Source organism: Biomphalaria glabrata, chromosome 17 (genome assembly GCF_947242115.1).
Source record: "Biomphalaria glabrata chromosome 17, xgBioGlab47.1, whole genome shotgun sequence".
Lineage (NCBI taxonomy): Eukaryota > Metazoa > Mollusca > Gastropoda > Planorbidae > Biomphalaria > Biomphalaria glabrata.
The window spans coordinates 17,170,587-17,194,073 of record NC_074727.1 but is presented as its reverse complement, the minus strand read 5'-3'; the positions used below and the strand labels follow the sequence as shown (position 1 = coordinate 17,194,073).

At 35.1% G+C, this 23,487-nt stretch overlaps 1 protein-coding gene and 1 long non-coding RNA gene across 2 annotated transcripts; both read left to right on the top strand.

The window, feature by feature from the left end:
• Nucleotides 1-7,890: 7,890 nt before the first annotated feature.
• LOC106051074 (polyadenylate-binding protein 1-like 2) lies at nt 7,891-8,321 on the top strand. Its single transcript, XM_013206203.2, has 2 exons — nt 7,891-8,071; nt 8,167-8,321. Exons 1-2 carry the CDS (start codon nt 7,891-7,893, stop codon nt 8,319-8,321), a joined length of 336 nt encoding a protein of 111 aa, XP_013061657.2.
• Nucleotides 8,322-19,502: 11,181 nt separating this feature from the next.
• LOC129923562 (uncharacterized) lies at nt 19,503-21,771 on the top strand. Its single transcript, XR_008775520.1, has 2 exons — nt 19,503-19,723; nt 20,494-21,771. It is a non-coding gene; the product is annotated as an uncharacterized LOC129923562 (long non-coding RNA).
• Nucleotides 21,772-23,487: the final 1,716 nt, after the last annotated feature.

Here is a 23,487-nt window from a genome sequence, read left to right as displayed (position 1 = left end):
GGATTTTTTTGTGCAAAACTAATCAACGCCAACAAATGTTTGTTTGCTCTTCTAACTTATATTACATTCCATTTCCATGCTTAAACGTTGCAAAAACACATTATCAATAATATGTTGTTCCGTTTTTTATGTACATAGCATATTAATGCTAAATCATAATCTCTATACTGACTTATATTTCATTAATTGTAAAAATGTTCCGGATATTGTTTTATAAAACATGAATTATGCCTAATGATTGTTTGAAATCGCATAAGGCTTTTAAAAAAAGTAATTTACTAGAATTGATTACTGAAAATTACTTTTTAGACATTTAATTTTCTTGTAAAACATAACATAGAAGTTTTGTAATCGATAAAGAAAGTTCCGGATTTTGTTTCTTACAAATCGTCGCCAGAAATTTCCGAATTTATTTAAAAATCTACTAACGCCAAATAATTGTTTGAACTCCCTCTTCTAATTAATAAACAAATAATCTTCTCATTTACGAAATAATGTTTTTACGGATTTTTATGAAAAATATTTTAACTCACTACTCTCTTACAGTACATTTAACTTTCTACCTAACACATTAAAAAATCTAATATTATGTTCCGATTTTTAAGGAAAACAGAATCCAAACACCAAAGTAAGGTATGAAAATCTCTCCACGTGGCTGTAGTACATCTAATTTTTATACGAGACCATCCAAAAAATTTAATTAACGGTATTACATTTATCTGAAATTCTCTTTTTCTTTTACTATTTATACAAACATCCGGAACAATCTATTATATAAACTTTTCAATTGTGTTCATACCTAAAAATTATTGCGATGTTTTGAAACGTAAAATAAAGGTTAATCAATTTTTAATAACTTTTAGTTGTTTTTTTTTATCAAGATAACGGACAGACCGACTGACAGACAAAACGCAAAAACAATGTGGCTTTGATCCTTTTTAAATAATATCTATTAGAACTCAGTGCACCAATGTCTATGAACCCTCGTTAAATATCTCGTGTAAATAAAGACATTTTTTTTTATGGTACCGGTACTAGCCTATTGTGAGGTAATGGAATTTTTTTTCTTTGACGTCATATGAATGGACTCTTTAAATGTAATGTTAAAAGAACGCACTCGGTGCACCAATGTCTATTAACCCTCGAAAAAATTCCTTGTATTAATGAAAACATATTTTAGTCTAACTAGGCCGTGTGACGTAGTGTTTTTTTTTCCTTTGACGTCACATGGAATGAATTCTTTAAATGAAATGCTAAAAGAACGCACTCGGTGCACCAATGTCTATGAACACTCGAGAAATGGCTCGTGTTGATAAAGGTGATTTTTAGTCTAGCTAGGCCTTGTGACGTAGTGTTTTTTTTTCCTTTGACGTCATATGGAATGAATTCTTTAAATGAAATGCTAAAAGAACGCACTCGGTGCACCAATGTCTATGAACACTCGATAAAAGGCTCGTAATGATGAAGGCGATTTTTATTCTAGCTAGGCCGTGTGACGTAGTGTTTTTTTTTTCCTTTGACGTCATATGGAATGAATTCTTTAAATGAAATGCTTAAAGAACGCACTCGGTGCACCAAAGTCTATGAACACTCGATAAATGGCTCTTATAGATGAAGGCGATTTTTAGTCTAGCTAGGCCGTGTGACGTAGTGTTTTTTTTTCCCTCTGACGTTATATGGAATTAATTCTTCAAATGAAATGAAAAAAGAACTTGGTATAGTAATGTTTATTAAGCCTCATTATGTGACTCGCGTTTAAAAAAGGAATGATATCTTGATTTAGATCTAATCTAGATTTTTTAAACTAGATCTAGATTTTTATTACAGTATATCTAGATCTGGATTTATATTCTAATTAAAATTATTTTAGAGTCTAGATCTAGAATTTCTAGATCTAGTTTAGACTAAAATAGACTAGATTAAGATGTAGAATTTCAATTTCTAAACTTAAAGTGTAAAAAAAAAGTGTAGATTTTCATTTCCAAACGTTTTGATCAATATTGTAATGTTTTAATATACTAAAACTAATCTACTATTTTTTTATTAAATTTAAATTTACGGCAAATGAATCTTTGAAACATTATTACTTTTGACCATCGGATGGCTGCCTGGTCGTGCGGTTTGCGCGCTGGACTGTCGTTCAGATTTATGGATGGCCCAGGGTTCAAACCCTGCCCGCTCCCATCCCCCGTCGTCCTGCTGGAGGTTTGGACTAGGAAGTAATTATCTTCAACTCTGAAGGAACATCCGAAACGTGTAAAACATTTTACATCAAAATTAAATCACCTCTTGAATATTATTTGCGAATATGCAGATCCGACAGGGATCCGACTTCGACGGGGGCCGCCTCTGAGTTTGTGTAACACAAACTCTCTTTGTAATCTTGTTTTTAGATTTTTTAATGATCTCTTTAAAAGCAACACTTTGAGCATCGTGATTTAACAAAAGCAACAACATCACTTTAAAGTCTAATACTAATTAATCTAAAGCATTCTCATAAATTCTTTATACATATTAAACGATAAACAAGAAACTTAAGGCCTTTATTTCTTATAGAGATCGACGTTAGTGTGAATATATTCGGATATAAAGGAACTAACAACAACGTTCCATTGTGGTCTATATTGCAAATAATGTAAAGGTTCTCTGTTTCAGTGGCCTACGGTTAACGAGGGTGTCATGTGGCCAGCACAACGACCAACCGCCTTTACTTTTTCCCACCGTATGTCATGTACCCATTAGAGTTGGGTGGACTCAAGTGCGCTCCAAAATTCCTGAAATTCAAAATCACAGTCTTCATCGAGATCCGAACCCAAATACTCCATTTTCGGAAGCCAAGTGCTTAAGCACTCAACCATTGCACCCCCGTAACGTAACCTTTTGAGATGGGCAGTTGAATAATGGAGGATGTATTTGCAATTTGAAGTCCATATGTCTGAGAAAATGGCGAGGAGTGAAACTGAATTATAAACAATATATTCGTTGATGGAGGATCTTCATGTACATGTATAGGTTATGTATATTAAGGTAGCAGGAATTGGTTCATATTAATATAGATTTCCCCATTCTAAGTGTTGTACTTTATTCATTTAATAATAGCGCTTATCAGATAATTTCAAAATCATCTAATAAACTATTCATATGCCTATATATAACTACTTTCGATACATTATTAAAGTTTACACAATGCTTTTGAGGACAGGTATAATTGGATGCTTATCATGTGGCATATAATTTATGGGCAGGTTTGTATAGGAATGCCCGGGTCGATTTTGACACCCAGTCCGCCCCTGCATATATGCTACCATGCAGTGTTTCCCATACTGTGTTTCCCCAAACCTTAGTCTTCCATGAACTACTGGAATAATTAACTAGTAGGCCACCAAGTGAATTAATCTTTGAGTAATATGGGGAAAAAAATTTTTTTACTAGTTCTTTTAATAACACTACGAATTTTGAACAGATATATATTCTGAATCTTATATTGTCATACAAAGATCAACCATTAAAAATTCAAAAGATTTCTGGTTGAATTTTTCTGAAAGAGTGTCCACAGTATTAAAAAATAGTCAAGCTATAGAAACAGGCTTGACGTCAAACCAGATATTAGAGTCCAGATTTATATATAGGCCCTACATATATTTTTTTAAAAGTCTTACACTTGAAAAAAAAAAGTCATGGCTTGATTTTTTTTTTAATTTCATCATCATCATCATCATCAAACTCCATTAGAGTGAGGGCTTGAGAGGCTCAAATCCTCTCTTGCAAAAGCCCTGGACAGAAACCCTGCTGTCTTGCGTAGTGCATGAATGTCGCCATACAGGTCGAGAATTTTGGGTTTCCCAGACCTGTCGAGACGGAGATCAGCAAGTCTGGGGCAGTCAAACAGAATATGAGGCACGGTTTCCTCTTCTTCCCCGCAGCGAGGGCACCGTGAATCGAAATTTGGCCATAGCCGCGAGAAATATGAGCCAACAGGACAGCAAACCAAACTATAATTTGTTAATCTAGAGATCCATTTTTTTAAAGAGTTTCAACTAAAACAGATAGCGAAACCTTGATAGAAGGTATACCGATGCGCTTTTCTATATTCTGCCATACTGAGATAGTGAGATCTAGATTTCTTGATCTACACTGTCTATACTTACAGTTAAGTTCTAAGTATTCGGGTAACCAACCCTAGAAAAAAAAATTAATACTTTTATCCACCCCTCCCTCCCTGCCCAAAAGTAAACAAGTTTGAACTAAGTAGAACACTAAAAGTTGGACAGCAGACCAGTATGTACTGAATTGGTCAGATAACTCTAGGCCTCGTCTAGTGTGTAGTCGACTAGTTGATATAAAAGACGAAAAGACTCCACATGTGTGTGCATGATCTTTATTACATTCTGACCTATCATTCTTTTGGAAGAAGTTTATTATGCCCAAGATTAGGTTCTTCCTGGAGTTAGTGGGAAAATTTGTAGACTCTCCGCCATTGCCAGCAAGGGGGTCTATGGGAGCGCTTAAGGAGCTCCCCCAGCGCGGGGCGAAGCCCCGCCGCCAAGCAGTGTTTCTGGTATTGAAAGCCAACAAAATGAATATTCTGAGGTATCTACAGTAAATTTTCCTGGTATTAAAAAGTTTTATTTCAAAAACCTAAAATGCTATTCTTACTGGCGCCAAGTTCTACTAAGATGTCATCGCAACCCTTAGTATGCGTAACTCATTTAGTCGGAAAACATGTCCCGCCGCAAACCTCATGCGACGCTCTGTCACAACCTTACTAAGGTGTCGACTCCCAGTGCGGCATAGGATTTCCCTGATTTAGACCCAATCTCTATAACTGACTTCTAAAATCTGTCTTAGCCATCTTTTTTGAGCCACATTTAGTGTTTTTCAATTTCGGCAGATGACTATTCAATGCACTTTATTAATGGAGCCCCGCCACTGGTAGAAATGTGTAACCTCTTTTGAATACGCTCTTGGAATTAGGTGACTGTAGTTTGCTTTAGATTATATATCGAAAAGGAAAGTTTTATCGTCAAAATCATCTGTTGTGGATTTTAAACTAAAAAATCTCTGGAGTTCTTTCTTTTTTAAAATTCAAAACCCCATTTAGCTACGGTCATAGAATTTGATAACTGTAGTTTGCTTAATAGAATAATATTGAAGAGAAAGGTTTTCCACCTCAAAACGCTCTGTAGGGGGATTTTAAACTCAAAACCATCTGGAGGGGTTTTAAAAAGCAATCTGTAGGAGAGGGGTTTAAACTCGAAACCCCCAATCGGCTTGGCTAATTTTAGTGTGTAATTTGCTTTTTTATATTAAAGAGGTATTTTTTTAGCATCAATTCCCGCTTAAAGGGGGTTTAAACTTAAAACCCCTTTTGGCAACTCTCGATCATAGCGTTTTGAGTGCGTAATTTGCTTTTTTTTTATATTGAAGAGTTATTTTTTTAGCTTTAAACTCCACTGGAGGGAAGTTTTAACTCAAAACCCCTTTGACTACACTCATAGAATTTTGAGTGTATAATTTGCTTTGTTTTTAATATTAAAGAGGTATTTTTTTACCTTAAACTCAAAACTGAGTTAAAACCAATAACATTTTAAGTGCATAATTTAATTTATTGTTCATATTGAAGAAGTATTTTTAGCTTCAAACCCCGCTGAATGGGGGTTTGAACTCAAACCTGAGTCGAAACCCATTTACCTAAGCTCAAAACATTTTGAGTGCGTAGCAGGGGCGTAACTAGGGATTTGGGGGCCAGGGGGGATTGACCTCTTTGGGGGCCCCTTGCATTTTGACATTCGACATATGACATGAGATAATGTACGCAAAAATAAATAAGCCCAAAATTAAATTGGTTCAGTATATCAGTAAACTTAACAAAAAGTAATCATCAAGACTGTTTTAATGAATAATAGGCCTACCGTTGTTTATTAGTTAAATAATGTACAAGGGACAAATCTAAATTGATATCGCTCCACATATTGCATTCTGTGCAGCAAAGACATATATAACATCTGTCAGGACTGAGTTCTGGTCAGCCTGGGTCTCCTGTTTACTGTAGAGGAGAAGGGGGGCAATTCAGGTGGTTGATTTCCTCTCCCCCCCCCCCGAAAAAAAAATCCTGGCTACGCCCATGTGTGTAATAGTAGATGGGGGGGGGGAGAGGACCCCCCCCCCCCCGCAAAAAAAAAAAATAGTATGTATGTGTGTGTGTGCATGATCTTTATTACATTCTGACCTATCATTCTTTTGGAAGAAGTTTATTATGCCCAAGATTAGGTTCTTCCTGGAGTTAGTGGGAAAATTTGTAGACTCTCCGCCATTGCCAGCAAGGGGGTCTAGGGGAGCGCTTAACACCCCCCCCCCTGGCTACGCCCATGATTACACATGCCTAATGTGTCTTACCCCGCCCTTTCATTGTGGTTACTTAAGTAAAAAAATGGATCTAGATCTATTTCGTCTACGCATTTTTGAAACTTTACTGTAACATTTTGTATAAAGTAACTCATTGAATTTCTTAAAAATGCAAGAACTTTAAGAACGTAATAATAGGCTACATCATGTATCCAACACACATTTTAATAATTCTTGATGTCATCGATGTGCATAATGTATCAGTAACTACCGGTAGCCTATATGAAATACATAACTTTAAAAAATAGCTAATATTTATGAAAATAACCGTATAACAATCTTTCAATTAATATGCATATATAAAATATATATATATATGTTTGTGTAGTTTACAACAAGCCTTTTTTCTTATTTTGCAAGAACGTTTGTAAATGTATGTGATTGTATCTTCAGCATCGTGTTGACGATTGTCATGGACAATAAAAGAAATATCATTGATAAACCCAGAATTTAAGTCATTGACAAGTTGCATGACGCGTAGGACGTAATTATCTTTTTTTTTTTTTAGAAGTTGTCTATATTATATTTATATAAGATAAGAAGATAAGATAAACAGATCTTGGCCCTTTACTAAAACATTTGTATAGTTATTTGAACATTCATGAAGTTCGTTGATGTAGCCTACTCTGTATATTTTAAAAATAGAAGAGCAACAGCAATGGAAATTTAGGAAGACATGACCATTCTCCTCTTTGTTTTGCAACCACCACGTGACTTAGCTTACAGTAGGTGAGAAATCCGAAACAACCCAATTGTTAGAGAGGGGGTTATCAGAGAGATGGAGAGAGAGAGAGATGTATAGATAAAAAAAAATTAGAAAAGTGGGGGGGGGGCGCTAGCCAATAGACCTTTGACACATATTTTAAGATGAATAAAGGTGTATGATTAAAGGCTCAACAAACGCATAGATATTAATTATTATCACATAGAGTTGGACCGTAGTTGGACGTCTGTCTTGTAAATTGGTTGTGTGGTGTGCGCTCTGGAGTGTCGGTCGTCTCGGATTCGAAACTTGTCCGCCGTCTATCGGGAGGTTTGGTCTAGAGTCTAGGATGAAGTAATCATCGATCGTGAAGAAACACCCGAAACGTGTAGCACAAAACAAAGACCCAAAAATACCTACATACTTTGGCCTACATGTATTCAACCAATACTGTTTAAGTAGGTCTAATAGTTCAAACTGAAAGCTAACCTGGTACAGCTGTTATTGGTTTGACAGATTTCTCGGAATAATAAGTTAATAACACTATACCATGCACTATACCTAGATAGTGTCAACCGGAATTAGATTTAAAAAAGAAAACAAAATCCCCGATTCATCTCGAACTCGCGAAGATCAAATAGACTTAATTCTAAAATTTAAAAAAAATTCCGAATAAGAAAACTGTAAGACAGCTGTGTTCTTTACTTATACTGCTTTTGCAATAAGTTTATATTATAGGAGCCTCACTCTTGAGATAATAACTAGGTTTACGTTTTAAAAAAATGGCTTCAGCTTATACATCAGCTCTTTACGTTGGAAACCTTCACCCAGACGTAACTGAAGCATTATTATTTGAGACATTTTCATCCTTCGGAAAAATATGTTCAGTGAAAGTATACCGAGATCTTCTTACACGTACGTCCTTAGGATATGCTTGTGTTGCTTTCTTGCAACAGCCTGATGGTAGGCTAATTGCTTGTTTGTTAATGTTGTCTTTATATATAGCCTATATATATAATGTATAATATAATGTATATAATGTATTTTGTCATCCACAGCCGAGAGGGCTTTGAAAGTTATGAACAATGCCTCCCTGAAAGACAAACCACTTCAAATAATGTGGGCACATCTGTGTAAAGATCTGTTAGAGGAAGATCCCGATGACGATTATTCATTAGACTATGACCTTGACTATGAAACTTTGCTTGACTGAGTTGAACATTTTTGCATTCATACTTGCATAAACATTGTATCGTTGATGAGGGCTTTATTAGATCTTGTTCTTCTTCATATGTTTTTAAGCCATCTTGAGACTGCGATTTCATGTAAGATTATTACACCGACCTGGTGAAATGATTTTTAGTGATGTGGAGGAGGACTGATCCCCAAGCAGAAAAAAAAAAAAGGGGGGGGGGACGATTAAAAAACGTTAACTGGAGAGGCTACCAATTGGAAGGCTTCAACACCTTCACCTATCCCTTAGTTTGTCGGGCCATCACACAGGATCTGTTGACTGTCTTTCTCCATTCCTACGAACGGCGCTAGGAGGATCTAAGCCTAAGTAGGAATTTTAATTTAGTTGATAGATGAGAACATGTTGAAACATTGAGCCCCGACCTTGCTACTCCATAGTCAGCCCCACCAAAAAACATAAGTCACTTGATAAATGTATATTACAATTTAAACGAGACCATTATTTTGTATCAACTTATTAAATTGTTTTTATCTTATCTTATATAATACAGACGTTACTTCAAAAAAGAAGATGATTACGTCCTACGCATCATGCATTTAGTCATGCATATTAACCAATAACTTAAATTCTGCCAAGTTACTGGTTTTCCTGGCTAGCTCAGGCAACCCATTCCATGCTCTAATAGCACTAGGGAAGAAGGAGTGTTTGTACAAATTTGTCCTAGCATATGGGACGAGGAATGTGCCTTTATCTTTTTGTCTTTCAGAGTATTTTATTAAATTTTGTTTTTGTATTTGAAGATTATGGTTCAGTGTTTTATGTATAATTGCTACCTTTTGAGTCTTCTGTCCTGAAGGCTTTCTAAATTTAGTGATTTTACTAAAGGTGTTGCTCTGGTTAAGTGTGAATATTCGTTTGTTATGAATCTCACTGCTCTATTTTGTGTCTGTTCCAGTTTCTTAATGTTATCTTGAGTTGAGGGGTCCCAAACGGAGGATGCATATTCTATTATTGGCCTAACCAAGGTTAAATAACATTTTAGTTTTATGTTCTTATTTGATTTATAGAAATTTCTTTTAATAAATCCTAATGCTTTGTTTGATTTTTTTAATAGTTTCATCAATATAAGGATTCCATGACAGTTTTTCTTTTATTATAACACCTAGGTATTTTGCGTTTTTAGTCTGTGTTACGGTTTTGCCATGAATAAGATAAGTGGAATTAATTTGTTTTAGTTTTTTTGTTACTCTTAACAACTGACATTTTTCTGGGTGGAAAGACATGCTCCAATTTGATTCCCATTTCTGTAATTCATCTAATTCTCTTTGTAAAATATTTGTGTCTTGTGTTGTTTTTATTGTTCTAGATATTATGCAATCGTCTGCAAATAACCTGACTTTTGTTCCTGAGGTAATGCAATTCGGTAAATCATTTATGTAAATTAAGAATAGTAGTGGACCTAAGACAGTTCCTTGAGGTACACCTGAGTTTACTGTTATCGGTGTTGATTTAGAGCCATTTATTATTACAGTTTGTTCTCTCCCTATCAGAAAATCTTTAATCCACTGATGCAATGGACCATTAATGCCGAAATATTTTAATTTTTTAAGCAAACTATGGTGGTGAACTTTGTCAAAAGCCTTAGAAAAATCTAGTAAGATAGCATCTATTTGTTCACTATTATCTAAACCTTTTGAAAAATCATCAATTAGTCCTATTAGTTGTGTTTCACATGATCTATATTTCCTAAAGCCATGTTGGTATGGGGTGAGGACATTATGTTTGTCTAAGTGGTTTATGATGTTGCTATATATTATGTGTTCTAGGATTTTACATGTGATGCTGGTAAGTGATACTGGTCTGTTGTTTCCAGGGTCAGATTTTTCTCCTTTTTTAAATAGGGGGTGACATTAGCTTCTTTCCAGTCCTTTGATACTCTGCCCTGGTTAAGCGATGCCCGAAAGAGTATTTTGAACACTGGGGCTAGCTCATTGCTTAGTTCTTTGAGTAATCTAGCTGGAATACTATCAGGTCCAGACGCTTTATTTGTTTGGTGTTGGCTAATAGTTTTTGGATTCCATTTTCTTGTACTACCTATATCTTCTATGTTGTCTGCTTGGTTCAAATTAAGTAATATGTCTTTGTCTCCTGGGGCTGAGAATGCTGATGCAAAGTATTTGTTTAGGATGTTTGCTTTAGTTTCATTATCATTATGTATTATGTTATGTTCATCTTTTAATGGCGCTATGCCTGTTGTTTCCATTTTCTTAGACTTAATGTATGACCATAGGTTTTTGTTGTTATCTTTAGATATTACATTGTTTATGTATTCACTCTGCAGCTGTCTGCTTACTTTTTGGGTTAGGTGTTTAATTTGTATATACTTTTTGTAAACTCTTTCTGCCTTAGTTTCTTTAAATTTTCTATATAGGTTTTCCTTCTGTTTACAAAGCTTCTTTAGTCTATTATTCCATTGATGCATTAATTTTTTTTAAGAATCATAACACCAAAACAAAACCTTTTCTATACGAACAAGAAAGTTTGTCTATGCCACTAAGAAGTCAGAAATGAATATCCATGAACTTGGATTAAGAAGATTTACTTTCATTACAGATAATAAAAAATGAAACCACAAGTTTCAAAAGAAACTCAAAACATGAAAATGAAGTAGAAAAGAAAACTCAAAATGATTTTACGACTGTAAACAAATGTTTACAGCATTTTATTAGAGCATCCATTAAAAATTTATTTTTTTTTTGTGAGGAAAATAATAATATGGAACACCACAAACATTTTTATATTTTTGTAGAAATAACAGAATTTAAAATTAATATAACTTCAAGTCATATTACAATAAATTAAAAAAAAAAATAACAACAACAAAACAAAAAAACAACGCAGATGAAAAATAAAATTTCTACATTCTATTTTTTTGAATGATAAAAAAAAATTGAATTAAATGTAAATTCAAAAAATATATATTTTGGTATATTTAAATTTAAGGGAAAGCAAGATTTTGTACTTAGGGATTTTATACTGGATACCTAAAGAAACAATTTAGCCATACTTCAAGCCAAGTCAAAGTATCATACCTTTATGGATTAGACCCAACTATCAAAAAGTTTTTTAAATACAATTTATAAAGACATTGAAACCATCATACTAAAATTATGAAACGCTACATGATATGGTACGGGTGCTAAAATAAATAGCCCCTACTGTGCATTTAGATTATGGTTACAAAATGTCACAGTGTTAGCCTGTGTGCATGAGTGAGATTGTGCATTATCAATGTTCAGCGATGGACTAGACAGAGATGACAGTCTGTGCAGTCTTGAGTCGGTAGATGAAAGGCTTGGTCAGTGATATAGGAGTCTATGATGGGAATAAGTGACAGTAGTAGACGAGACCAGCTAGAAAATGAGTGACGAACGATGATGGTCTACACAAATGACAGACAGACAACATATGTTGAACTCCTGTAGCCTTGTGATGTTGGGGATCCAGAAAAGTGTATTGAGGAGGGAACTGGTTGGTTTTGAAGAGCATGGGTGAAAAACTATTGTTGTTTTATAAAATATCATTCATTCTAGTCCTAGATGTATGAAAGTAATTATCTATTTCTAATATTTTATCACTAATAATACATGCAGTCATATGGTCTTTAATTAATCAATTACTTATCACATTTATTTAAGAGGTCATTGATGCTTTAAACAGAATATTAAATATTAGGAGTTCGACTTTATGAGTGTGTTGTCATTTGATGTTGTGAATAAGTTAATACACTGTAAAGTAATATTGTTTTAAAGTACTGAGTTATTATTCAATGTAATATATTCAATATTGAAACAAAAGTAATTACTCGCACTTAGCGTGAGATAAAAAGAAACAAGATAATAATACTGGTACATATATTGATATATATTACAGTAAAGTAAAGAGAAGTTGGGATGTGTGGGGAGGTACAAATATTACAATGATAATAGAAATTTAGCACTAGGTACAAATACATATATAGCAAAATAGGGCACAAACCATGGACACTCCAACTCAACAACTCCATCTAAATGATAAACCATCTAAATGATAACAAACCATCTAAATGATAAGAAACCAACAAGGGCATACATAAATTCCAAAACAGACAAATTACAATGAAAAATATTTTAAAGCATATACACGGTAGTATAACTTCAACAGATTTTTGTTTAGTTAATTGTATTTGTTTGCATAAATCTTATTATATACACTTTACAATGGGGCCTCATCTTAATTATCTAGCAACGAGGGTCAGATTGTGGTTACGGAATGACTTGACAAAATATATTTAGTGGAATATTTAACAACACAGAATAAGTAAATGCACTATCTACATAAAGCAAAGCTGGTTAATGGAAAGTCACATAAGTGGTGTGACTGTGTGTGTTAAGAAGCCACATTTTGTTTTGAAACTGAAAAGTTTTAGACTTCAAATAAAAAATTTCTTGTGTGGAGAGGGGAATATGAGGCTTAAGACAATATGTGAAATTAAAGAACAAGTAGATATAGAAAAATGCACAGAGCAGTGTAAACAGAAGTATTTTAAAGGGTGGTTTTGATTTCAACTATCTTTTCCTTTTCTTTTAAATTAACTGCATTTGCCTAAATTAATCAATATCTAGCTTGTAATATAAAACTTTAAAAAAATATTAGACATGTAACTATTAAACACCCATCATCACAAATTTAAAAAAAACTAAAAATTTTCTACAAGTAAGGGCCTATTATATATATTATATATAATAATGTACAGAATGTTGGGCAGTTGAAGTAATAGAGCTAATAGAGTCTATCTGATGTGAATTAACTAGGACATTCTGAGAAGATATAATAAAATGTTTCATAAGCGTGTTTAAGGTGTATGAGTTAAAGATTCTGTATTAGTCTACAAGGGAGCCCTTAATGTTCCTACTATGTATTGCTAATAACTGTGAGAAGGCCACAATTATAGCATGTAATGCCCTTGAGCGACGCCGTGGCAAATGGGACAAGAGTTAGCAAGCTTTACTTTCTCCTTTACCATGTGCAATGTCTTTGATGCTTGGATTGTACACTGGAGATTATGGTTCCTTACTATGTTCGCATAATGATTTCCTATCATGAATGTTTCCACTAGGATGCCACAGTGAGAAGAAAAAAAGATTACATACCCGCCAAACCACATAATGCCAATAATAGTTTGGTGTGGCACATATTGAATTGTGAGAAAGATATTTATAAACAATAAAACAAGTGCAATTTTACCCCCACTTTTTTTTTTCTATTTTGAGTAGTCAAAATGAATTTTTAAATCTGTATCACTAATACAACAATGGTATTTTTGATTAACAAACTGTGCACCTAGAGCAGAATGCAAAAGGATCAGATCAGGTCTTGAAAGTATGACATGATTTATAAAGGCTTTTTGAAAACAAAAATTAAATTTTCTTTGAATGAGATGAGTACTCTGCATTATTCTTCAAAGTGTCAGAAGTATTGATTTAAACAACTTTGATTGTTGTCACATGCTTGCATTTCAGAATTTACTAGTGTTACCACATTATCAGCAATGGGTGGTTTATTTTCACCTGTTGAAATTCCAGAATTAGTGCTTATTTCATAATAAGAAGTGGGTGGTTCATTGTTAGCTGTGAAGATTTCAGAATCAGTGCCTATTCCAATATCAGCAGTGGGTGGTTTATTGTCACCAGTTGAAATTCCTGAACTACCAGTAGGGCCTAGACCATTTCTCTCTTCCACATTTATGCTGTTATATGCACAGGCTATTGCTGTAAACATATCATGAATTCGAGTTAAGTGGTTTGAGTGTAAATGCTTAAAAATAAACTCTGCCAAATGACTTGACAAGTTTTCTTTTCGACTGCCATACTTTGGCAGTTTGGACTGAACTTCACGCCACAATCTTACTATTGTCTGAGTGTGAGCACCAGTTACTGGGTCAACAAAGTGTTTTTTATTGTTCACAGTAACATGGAAATAGCCTTCATTTTCTAAGCATCCTAAGCTTTCCAAACGATAAGTAATGATGGTAGTTCCTGGCAAAACATATTCTTTAATCACTTTTATTAGTGTATTTTTATCAAATGTTTTTACAGGGGTTAGAAAAAGTTTTTTGCTACCTTGTTCTATTCCACCTAATATCCAAGAACTTTTCAAGTTACATTCCTTCTTTCTTTTGAGCTTAAGTTTATCAACTTCTACAAATTTACCTACACCACCAAGTTTTTCTCCTGTTTGGTTTGCAAAGTCACAAACCTGCCTTAAACAACTGCACCAATCTAGACAAGTTTTTCTGCTCATCTTAAGTTCTAGGCAAAGAAAGTCAATTCTTGGGGGTGGAACCATAACCCAAAATGCTATAAGCTTGCAAATTGTACTACGAGGCCCACTTTTTAGGTTGGAGTTTTCAAAAATCGTACCACGATTCTGGGACACACTCTTTGTGCAAATTTTTCTAACTTTCTTTTTGTTAGGATTTTTTATGTACATGCTTCGTTGACATACAAAAGTTGGATTTCCATCTCTTAAAGCAAGTCTCATGCGATTTGAACATATCGAACAATATTTTATTCCTGGAATGACTTTATGATTAATAAGAAATTGATCCAGCTGTTCAGGATTATCTGTAAGTGAAAGAAATTCATGCAGACGTATTTCACAACCCTTGCAATAAACAAAGCTATCAGCCTCAGGCTGTGGGTCTCTTCTTTTGGTGGGCGCCATACTGATGATATTTAATTTATTTATATCCATATCAGTATTGGAAATAGATCTAGTTATCTAGATCAAAATGTGCAAGCTTGATAATTCAAAATGTTAATAAAAATGCTAAAAAAAGAAAGATTCTAGATCTAGAATTAATAATTATTATTATAATTAATATAAGATCTACTACTAGACTCTAGTAGTAGTAGTACACTTCTTGTCTAGGCCTAGGTCTTGAATTGAGTGATTTCCGCATTTAGGTGTCATATTTTAATCAATAACAAGCGGCCATTGATAAACATGACATAGTCGACATAGATCTATCATAATCATAGTCTTAGACCTAGCTCATAGCCATGGATCTGTAGTCTATTCTTATTCTTTATACTAGATCTAGACTAATTGAATGCGCCGAACTCTTATTGCACACCACACAAAAATTGTAATGAAAACTTGTGTTGTTTTGTACAGTAGTAATTAAAAGTAAAGTTCGTTTTTTTTAAACATGACCTATATAAATATAAAAATATAATAAACACGATACGGTTGTATGGTAAAAACTAGAGATGGGAATCGAACCCAACTTTTAAAGTTCCAGTTCGGTTCGGTTCAATGCTAGAGAAATCAGGTAATAGCAAAAACTAGGTAGGGGCATACATAGAATATTTAATTTAATGTATAATAATAATAGGCCTAAAGCCTAATAATAAGGCTTGTCTTCGAGTCCGAAGATTATTGAGGAATGCAGTATTTCCCGTGGCTACACAGCCCCAGCTGTGACCTACATATTTTGCAACATCCAGAGCAAGCGGCGCCTTCGACATACGGGTCACGGTGCAAGCATAACCATAACCATTGTCCACAGGTGGTCGATTTAGATTTTCTTTTCGCCGTCTGCGTTGGTCCTCTGCAATAGATTTTCTTTTGGTCTCAAATGTGTATTCCACGGCTTTTGTGAGTGACCTCCAGCTGTCTCGTACTGAGGCAACATGCAACCAGGAGCTCTCTTCTATGCCAGCTAAGGCAAGTTGACGCCTAAGCTGGTCTTCGAAGCGTGGGGCGTCTCTGTTACGTCGACCACTTTTTAGCTCACAAAAAAGACTGCCTTTGGCATACGTTCGTCTCCCGAACGGGATACGTGCCCTGCCCAGAGTAACTGTCGGACCATAAGAAGTCCCTCTATACTCTATACTGTCCATACCCACGTTCGCAAGGACATCGCTGTTTGTAGTGCGGTCTTGTCACCGTATGTCCATGATGGAGCGCAAACATCTTTGGTGAAAGCGCTCAAGTAGTCTTAGTTGCTTTTAGTGATGGGCAAAAGTTAACTAAAAAGTTAGATATATTTGCAACTGAAAGTAGCAGTATTATAAAATGTTAAACATTTTTTGCCAAAAGCTTCTATGCAATATTATATTTTGTGAGCCACATGGTGATGTTTAATTTCTGTTTCTGGTGGGAATCTGATTAGTGAGTTAGGTCAATATTTAGTGGTTTTAATCAAGTCATTTGCAGCAAACAAAATTTTTTTTTTATAACTGCGAGAACATCAAGTACACACTTTTTATAGTCTTATTAAGACTTATTATTGAGATCTATCAAGTCTAAATCAACAGCTAGGCATATATAGATCTAAAAGCATTAGGGTAACCAACTCTAGAAGAAAAAATCTTAATCCACACCCTCTCTGACCATAAAGTAAACAGGCTGTGTCCAACTGATTTTAACAACCTGGTCAGCTAGACATACACATGTAGGCCTATTGACTCTCTACGTGTGTAGTCGATAATACTGCAAGACTACCCTGCATTAAGCGTTATGCAATAGTGTTTGCTTAATGTGGAGTGGTCAGACAAGAAAATAACACACTGGCATGGCTAGTCAAGCATGTTCGTAAATATATCTTTACACTAAATAAATAGTTACCCACCCTCCCTGCCCAGAAAGTAAATAGACGGTGTGTCCGACTGATTTTAACAACTTGGCCAGATAGACGAACACGTGTAGGCCTATATAGTGTACTGAGTGTGCAGTCCATAATGACAAGATCACCTTGTTTTTTTTCCCCTTGCGAGTTTAACGGTTATGCAATAGTGTTAATTGTATTTTTAGTGGAAAATAGCACATCGGCATGGTTTATGTCAAGCAAAGTATTTTACACAATAAAATAGTTATACAGGTCAAATTTAATGTTTTAAAACCTCCAACGATTTCGTTTCTATTTCTTTGGATACTAGATCTAAATTTGAAATTCTAAATCTATGTTATTTAATGAGATTTTAAACTTTACCGGTATAAGTAGGATTTTTCGTTATATAATAAGTTAATATATTTTTTGTTTAAAAAAGAGTACCACTATTTTCTAAAGGTTTTAATTCAAGGCAAAAATACAAGCACACATATTTATTTAGACATTTTATTTTATTGTGCATTAACGTTTATGTAAGAAACATATTCCTTATTACTGATTTTAGTATGGATAAATATTACTAAAATGTCAAAAGAATAAGATCGAACCGTACCGTAGGCATACAGTTGGATGATTATATCTATATAGGTCTATAATTCGACCCTGCCCCCCCCCCCCCAAAAAAAAAGTTATGAAAAGTTTGTTAAAGTTCAATTAACTTTCTTTAGTTTAGTTATCTTTTGAAATCCATGATAAACTAATAGTTTAACTACTTTATCTTAGTTGAAAACTAGTTTTAGTTAAACTTTTAAAAGTTATTTTAGTTCCCATCACTAGTTGCTTTCTGTATATTATCCATGTCTCGATCCATATAGAAGGGTTGAGAGAACCACCGCCTTATAGGCTAAACATTGACTTTTCTAAGCAGGCGGAGTGATTTATTTCGCCAAACTCTCTCCTGAAGGCGTCCAAAAGCGCTACTAGGCATGGCCAGGCGGTTATCAACTTCCCTTGAAAGTGAGGCGTCATTTGATACTATATAGGCCTACTACCCGACCTAACCGAGAGGTTAACAGACTTGTTCGCTCTATGCTGGGAGAAGTGCGTGGCCCCACCTGAACTTCGAGATTCCGTAATCACATCCCTATACAAAAAGGGTGACAAGTCTAACTGCTCCAACTATCGAGGCATTACACTTCTGTCAGTAGCAGGAAAAATCTTTGCTCGAGTATTGCTCGACCGACTACCCCACTCTTTAGTGGACGAGGTGTTGTCTGAGAGCCAATGTGGCTTCAGAGCCGGTAGAGGTACACCTGACATGACATTTGTTCTGCGACAATTACAAGAAAAATGCAAAGAGCAGAATCTAAACCTTATACGCTGCTTTGTAGACCTCACCAAGGCTTTCGACACGATCAGTCGCGATGGTTTGTGGAGGATTTTGGGCAGGCTGGGATGCCCACCTACGTAAAGCCTACGTTCCTATCCATTCTCAAGCAGTTTCACGTGGGACAAAAAAGCCAGATCAGACACAATGGTGACCTGTCTGATCACTTCCCAATAGAAAATGGCGTGAAGCAGGGCTGTGTACTTGCTCTTACTCTATTTGCTATCTTCTTTGGCGTAATGCTGGGTCAAATGAGGCAGCAATTGCATGAAGGCATCTACATCCGGTTTCGTTCAGACGGCAATGTGTTCATTCTTCGACGTCTACTATCCCATTCAATTTAATGTATAATTCAATTATTAATTACATAAAACAGCATTGTAAAACCTCATTCGGCCGGCGAGCCATTTTTATTTTCAACACTCGTGTCGCGACTTCGAGACCCACATAGAAAAAAAAAAACAACAAAAAACATTAAATTTAAGTAAAAGCACTTTTATTAAAAACCAGTGGAGATAATAACCGAGTGATTGTCAAAAGAGTTGAGCCGAAGGGTCTTCGAACTCTAGCGTGTAAGCCTGCTTAAACAACCGTTCTGTCTGGAAGAGGTCCAAGTCAATGTCTATGTAAAACATTGCTATTTCCGATATATCCGGCACTCCGGGTGCATGGACTAGAATGTATGGCCGAAGGCCGAGCACACGAGAACCCCGCCATTTTCCTATGTTGTACCAAGCTAACCGTGCAGGACTCGCCATTAGTGTAACGGTCCCTTGAGGAACGGCGCATGGATTATCGACAGGGACGTGAAAGCTCTCTTTTAACTCCGCATCGTGCAATGGTAAAGCTTTCGCATTCCCTTGGACACTCCCACAGGAGTTTTGTTTTGCTATTCATTTAGCCTAATCACTTCCTCAAGTAATCGTTTCCACCCGAGTGCCACGTTGAGGCAGAATAGCGTTCCCGGTTGGATATAATAAAAAAAAAGCTTCCATTTCAGACCTTACGATCTATAGGGCAGATGATGTAAAGGTCATCTGTTTACGTGGTACACGGTTAAAGAGGGTGTTATGCAATGATCAAAACAACCAACCGTCTTTACTTTTCCCCTACTAACGACAGGTACCCATCAGTGCTGGGTGGACTCAGAGCCTGAGTCAGATGTGACCTTAACCCCTTCGTACACGGTGTGTACATATGTACACATGACTTTAAAACGATTTTTTTTCACATGAAAAGTTGTGGACAAGTTTTTTAAACACCGGAAATAAATTTATCGACCTCTTCTTTGTTTATTATACACCGTATTTTACACAGAAAGGAAGCGAATATTTTTTAATTTGAACTTGAATCCAGTTGGTCAAATAGCCCGATTTGGTAAGTAAATTCCTAGGTCTAATTTTCTTATTAAAACTATTCTCTTCGATATAAATCATATTAAATATTGTAGTTAAGATGTACGTAATTAATATGTTAAAATTTGAAATATAAAAAGATTAATATATTGTCCTAAATAATTTTGTGAATAGTGATGTGTACAAATGTTCACAGCGTGTCTCACTTGAGTAAAAAAAAACATGATCGATAATTGGTGTTACGACTTTGTCCTTCTAGATTCTAGATCTATAGAATTAAGATCTAAATCTACTAGATTTTTACAAATAGTAACAATTCTACTGGTGATTATTTAAATATTTCGAAGCATAGATTATAGATTTATTAGATTTATTTCTAAATATAGTCTAGATCTAAAAATAGATCTAATACTACTAATACTTTTAATAGATCTTTACATTTTAAATGTTAGATTTAGATCTCATTTCATTTTCTTGTATGTTTCTGTTTAGTTCTTCAAAGTATTTGTTTTAGATTAGAATTTGGATTTAAAGACTAGATCTAAAATCAACTAGATTTAATTAATGTATAATTTAATAAGCTAAAAAAAGGTTAAGTCTAAAAGTAATCTCTAGACTTAAAATTAAATTTCTTTGCGTGTCCATTGCAACGTTGAGAGAATATATTTGATCAATTATGTAGGCCCTAAATGATCATTTATACACATAATTTAAAATGTAAGATTATTAAATATAAATTATAAGTTTTATACATTACATCTGTTCATTTTTGTTTTATTGTTTTTATTTCAGAAAACACCCTATTAGTACTATTAGATCTTTCTGTTGAGGATGTGTTACAACGGAACACTGCCTAACTCACTGCCTGGTTGTATGATGATCATCTGTTCGAAACCTGTCCGGTTCCATCCCTGCTGTCCTTCAAGAGATTTAGGCTAGGACGAAATATTACTACTTAATAATCTTCATGACCACACACAGTGACATCTAACAACTGTGAGGTCTTTATTACAACAGATCGCTGCCTCGTCGTTTGGTTTTGAAATGCCATCATGATGGTCACCTTTTTTTAATCCTGCACAGTTCCATCGCCCTGCTGTGTCCTGCAGGGTTTTGTACTAAGATGTAATATTACTACTTAGAATTCCATGTCTCCCCCCAGAGGCAATCTACTGTTGAGGACTTATATTACAACGGATCACTGCCTTCGTTCTGTATGGGCTTCGAAGTGTCGTCTTAAATGTCACCTGTTCAAGCCCTGCCAACATCTGTCACCTGCTGGCCTGCAGGAGGTTTGTGCTAGGATGTATTAATATTTAATTATGTCTTCACCCAGAAGCATTCTACTGTTGAAGACTTGTTACAATGAATCACTGCCTAATCGTTTGGTTTGGGTTTCGGACTGTCGTCTTAGAGGTCACCCATTCAAACCTTGCCTACTTCCGTCCCCTGCATATCCTGAATGAGGTTTGTGCTAGGATATAATTATCATGTCTACACCCACAGACATTTTACTGTTGAGGACTTATTGCAACGAGTCACTTCATGGTCATTTGGTATGAGCTTCGAACTGTCTTCATAGTGGTCATTTGTTTGAACCCTACACTTTTCCATGCCCTGGTCACTGAAACCTCAAACTTCATTCATTGAAGCTTATTATAAATATTAACAATTCTTAAGCTATCTAGATTATATACAATGTGAGAATATATTTATGTACTGTTGTGCTGTTAGAAAGAGAGATCCTATTCAAACATGGTCTTTTTCTTATTTCGCAGCCTCAGATGCCACAAACAAGTGTTTGTCAACCCTGATATAACTGTTTGTGAAAACGTGTGTGTGAATGTGGGCTTGCTTTAGGCTTCTTTTGAAGCATGTATCTGAAAAGTTGTTGCAGAATTAATTAAGTCAAAGGTGTACAAATGGTAGGATGGGATACAATGGGCGAAGCTGAATACTCAAAATGCTAATTTTTATGTAGTACTAGTAAGAAAAAAGTGATTTTTAGAATGCCATTTGCTTAATAAAATAAATAGATTTGATAAAAGTAAATAAATAATTTGATTTATATTGGTTGTTTAATTATTTTTGTTAAATTTTTCTCTATATAGCTATGTTAAATTATGTCCCCTTTTACTGCATTGATACACGGTGTGTACAAACGTACACATGATGTAATTCGCTTAATTGTTGACCGATGGACAAAATTTTTGCTTGACTTACTCCTGAGGTCCATTGCATCATAACCCACCCACAAAATAATTTTTTGGAACAAAATTGTGACTTCGTGTACGAAGGGGTTAAGATCCCGAAATAAAAAATATGTCTTCACCAGAAAGCCAAGTGTTTTACCATTCAGCCACCGCGCCTCCCATTACACTAATTCGCACTAGGAAAAGCAATTTTTAAATAACAGAAAAGATGTCTGCTATGAAGAACTTGCATTAGGACCACCACTGGCAAAGACATGTTCAAAGAAGTTGCAGACATCATGGAGGATGCTTCTTTCCTTTGGGAGGAATTTATGGGTCGAGTGACTACTGATACCGCCAGAATTATGGCTGGATTGAAAAAAATTTTCAAGACTAACGGATATAATAATATAATATTTACACTAATTCGTGGGATGTAGAAAGCTTATCCAAAACCAACCTCTGAAGATCCCGCTGCATTGACGAGAGACCAAGTTGAAGCACTGAATCTTGAAGCTCGTCTGTGAAACGATGACGCTACATTGGTTTCGCCCCTTTCCGCCTGCTAAATGTTTAGAAGGCGCTTCTGTCAGCCTAATTCAACTTCTTGACAGAGGTTCCGTTAGTCTTGACAATATTTTTCTAAAGCAAAACTACAGTCTCCAAGTTCTATAAGCGTAGCTAAGAGAGTTTGTTTAAAAAAAAAACTCCAGAGATTTTTTAGTTTGGTTTTGAATTTACCCCCCCCTCCCCAAAAAAAACCACACTGATATGGGTTTGACTATAAAAGTCCCTTTTCAATAAAAAATGTAAAGAAAAAAAAATACAGTCACCTAATTTCATGAGCGTAGCCAAGAGGTGTCTATAGGTTAAGCCCCCCCCTCCTCCATCCATCCTTAAAAAGAAAAGAAAAAAAAACGCTAATGTTACTAAATTTCATGAGCGTAGCCAGAAGGGGTTTTGTGATTACCCTCCTCATCCAATACAAAAACTAAAGCAAAACTCTAGTTACAAATTTCTCTCAGTCGCTGAGCTCCATTAATAAAGTGCAGTGAATAGCATATTTTGTTTTTGACCTACAATTTTTGAATAGAAGGGTTGCAGGATAAGGATTTAGCTGATACTTCAGAATATGCGGTTTTTTTTTGTATTAAATACCGAAATAATGTTTGGCGCTGGGGTTCCGACCCGGACCCGTTTGGGCTAGCTCACAGCGCTTCCCTAAAGCCCCTAACTGGCAAGGTAAAAATTACTACTGTCTTTCCACTAACTCCTGAAATACCTATTCTAGGAAAAAAAAAAAAAAAAACGTCCGAAAGAATGAAGAGGCGGCATGTAGTAAAGATATATATGGTGGGGCTCCTCACCCCCCCCCCTAAAAAAAAAAACTCCAGGCTACGCCCATGGAGTAAGATGACTTTTTTTTTACGACCTCCTTCTTGAGCAGGTTTTTTTTTTTTGCAAAGTTTTTTTTTTTAAAGAAACCAGTTCATCAAAAGACACCAAGACGTGCAAGAGTTTATTTGGCATTCCGAGGCATAATAATAAAGTTGGAAAGGCGTTATTAATTTGTTAATCATCATGATGCTTTGAA

What these genes read in the sequence shown, in the direction of transcription:
- LOC106051074 (XM_013206203.2), top strand. Translation starts at nt 7,891, where the DNA reads ATGGCTTCAGCTTATACATCAGCTCTTTACGTTGGAAACCTTCACCCA. An exon ending in TTTCTTGCAACAGCCTGATG is followed by an intron (nt 8,072 to 8,166) that starts GTAGGCTAATTG and finishes TGTCATCCACAG; the next exon opens with CCGAGAGGGCTTTGAAAGTT.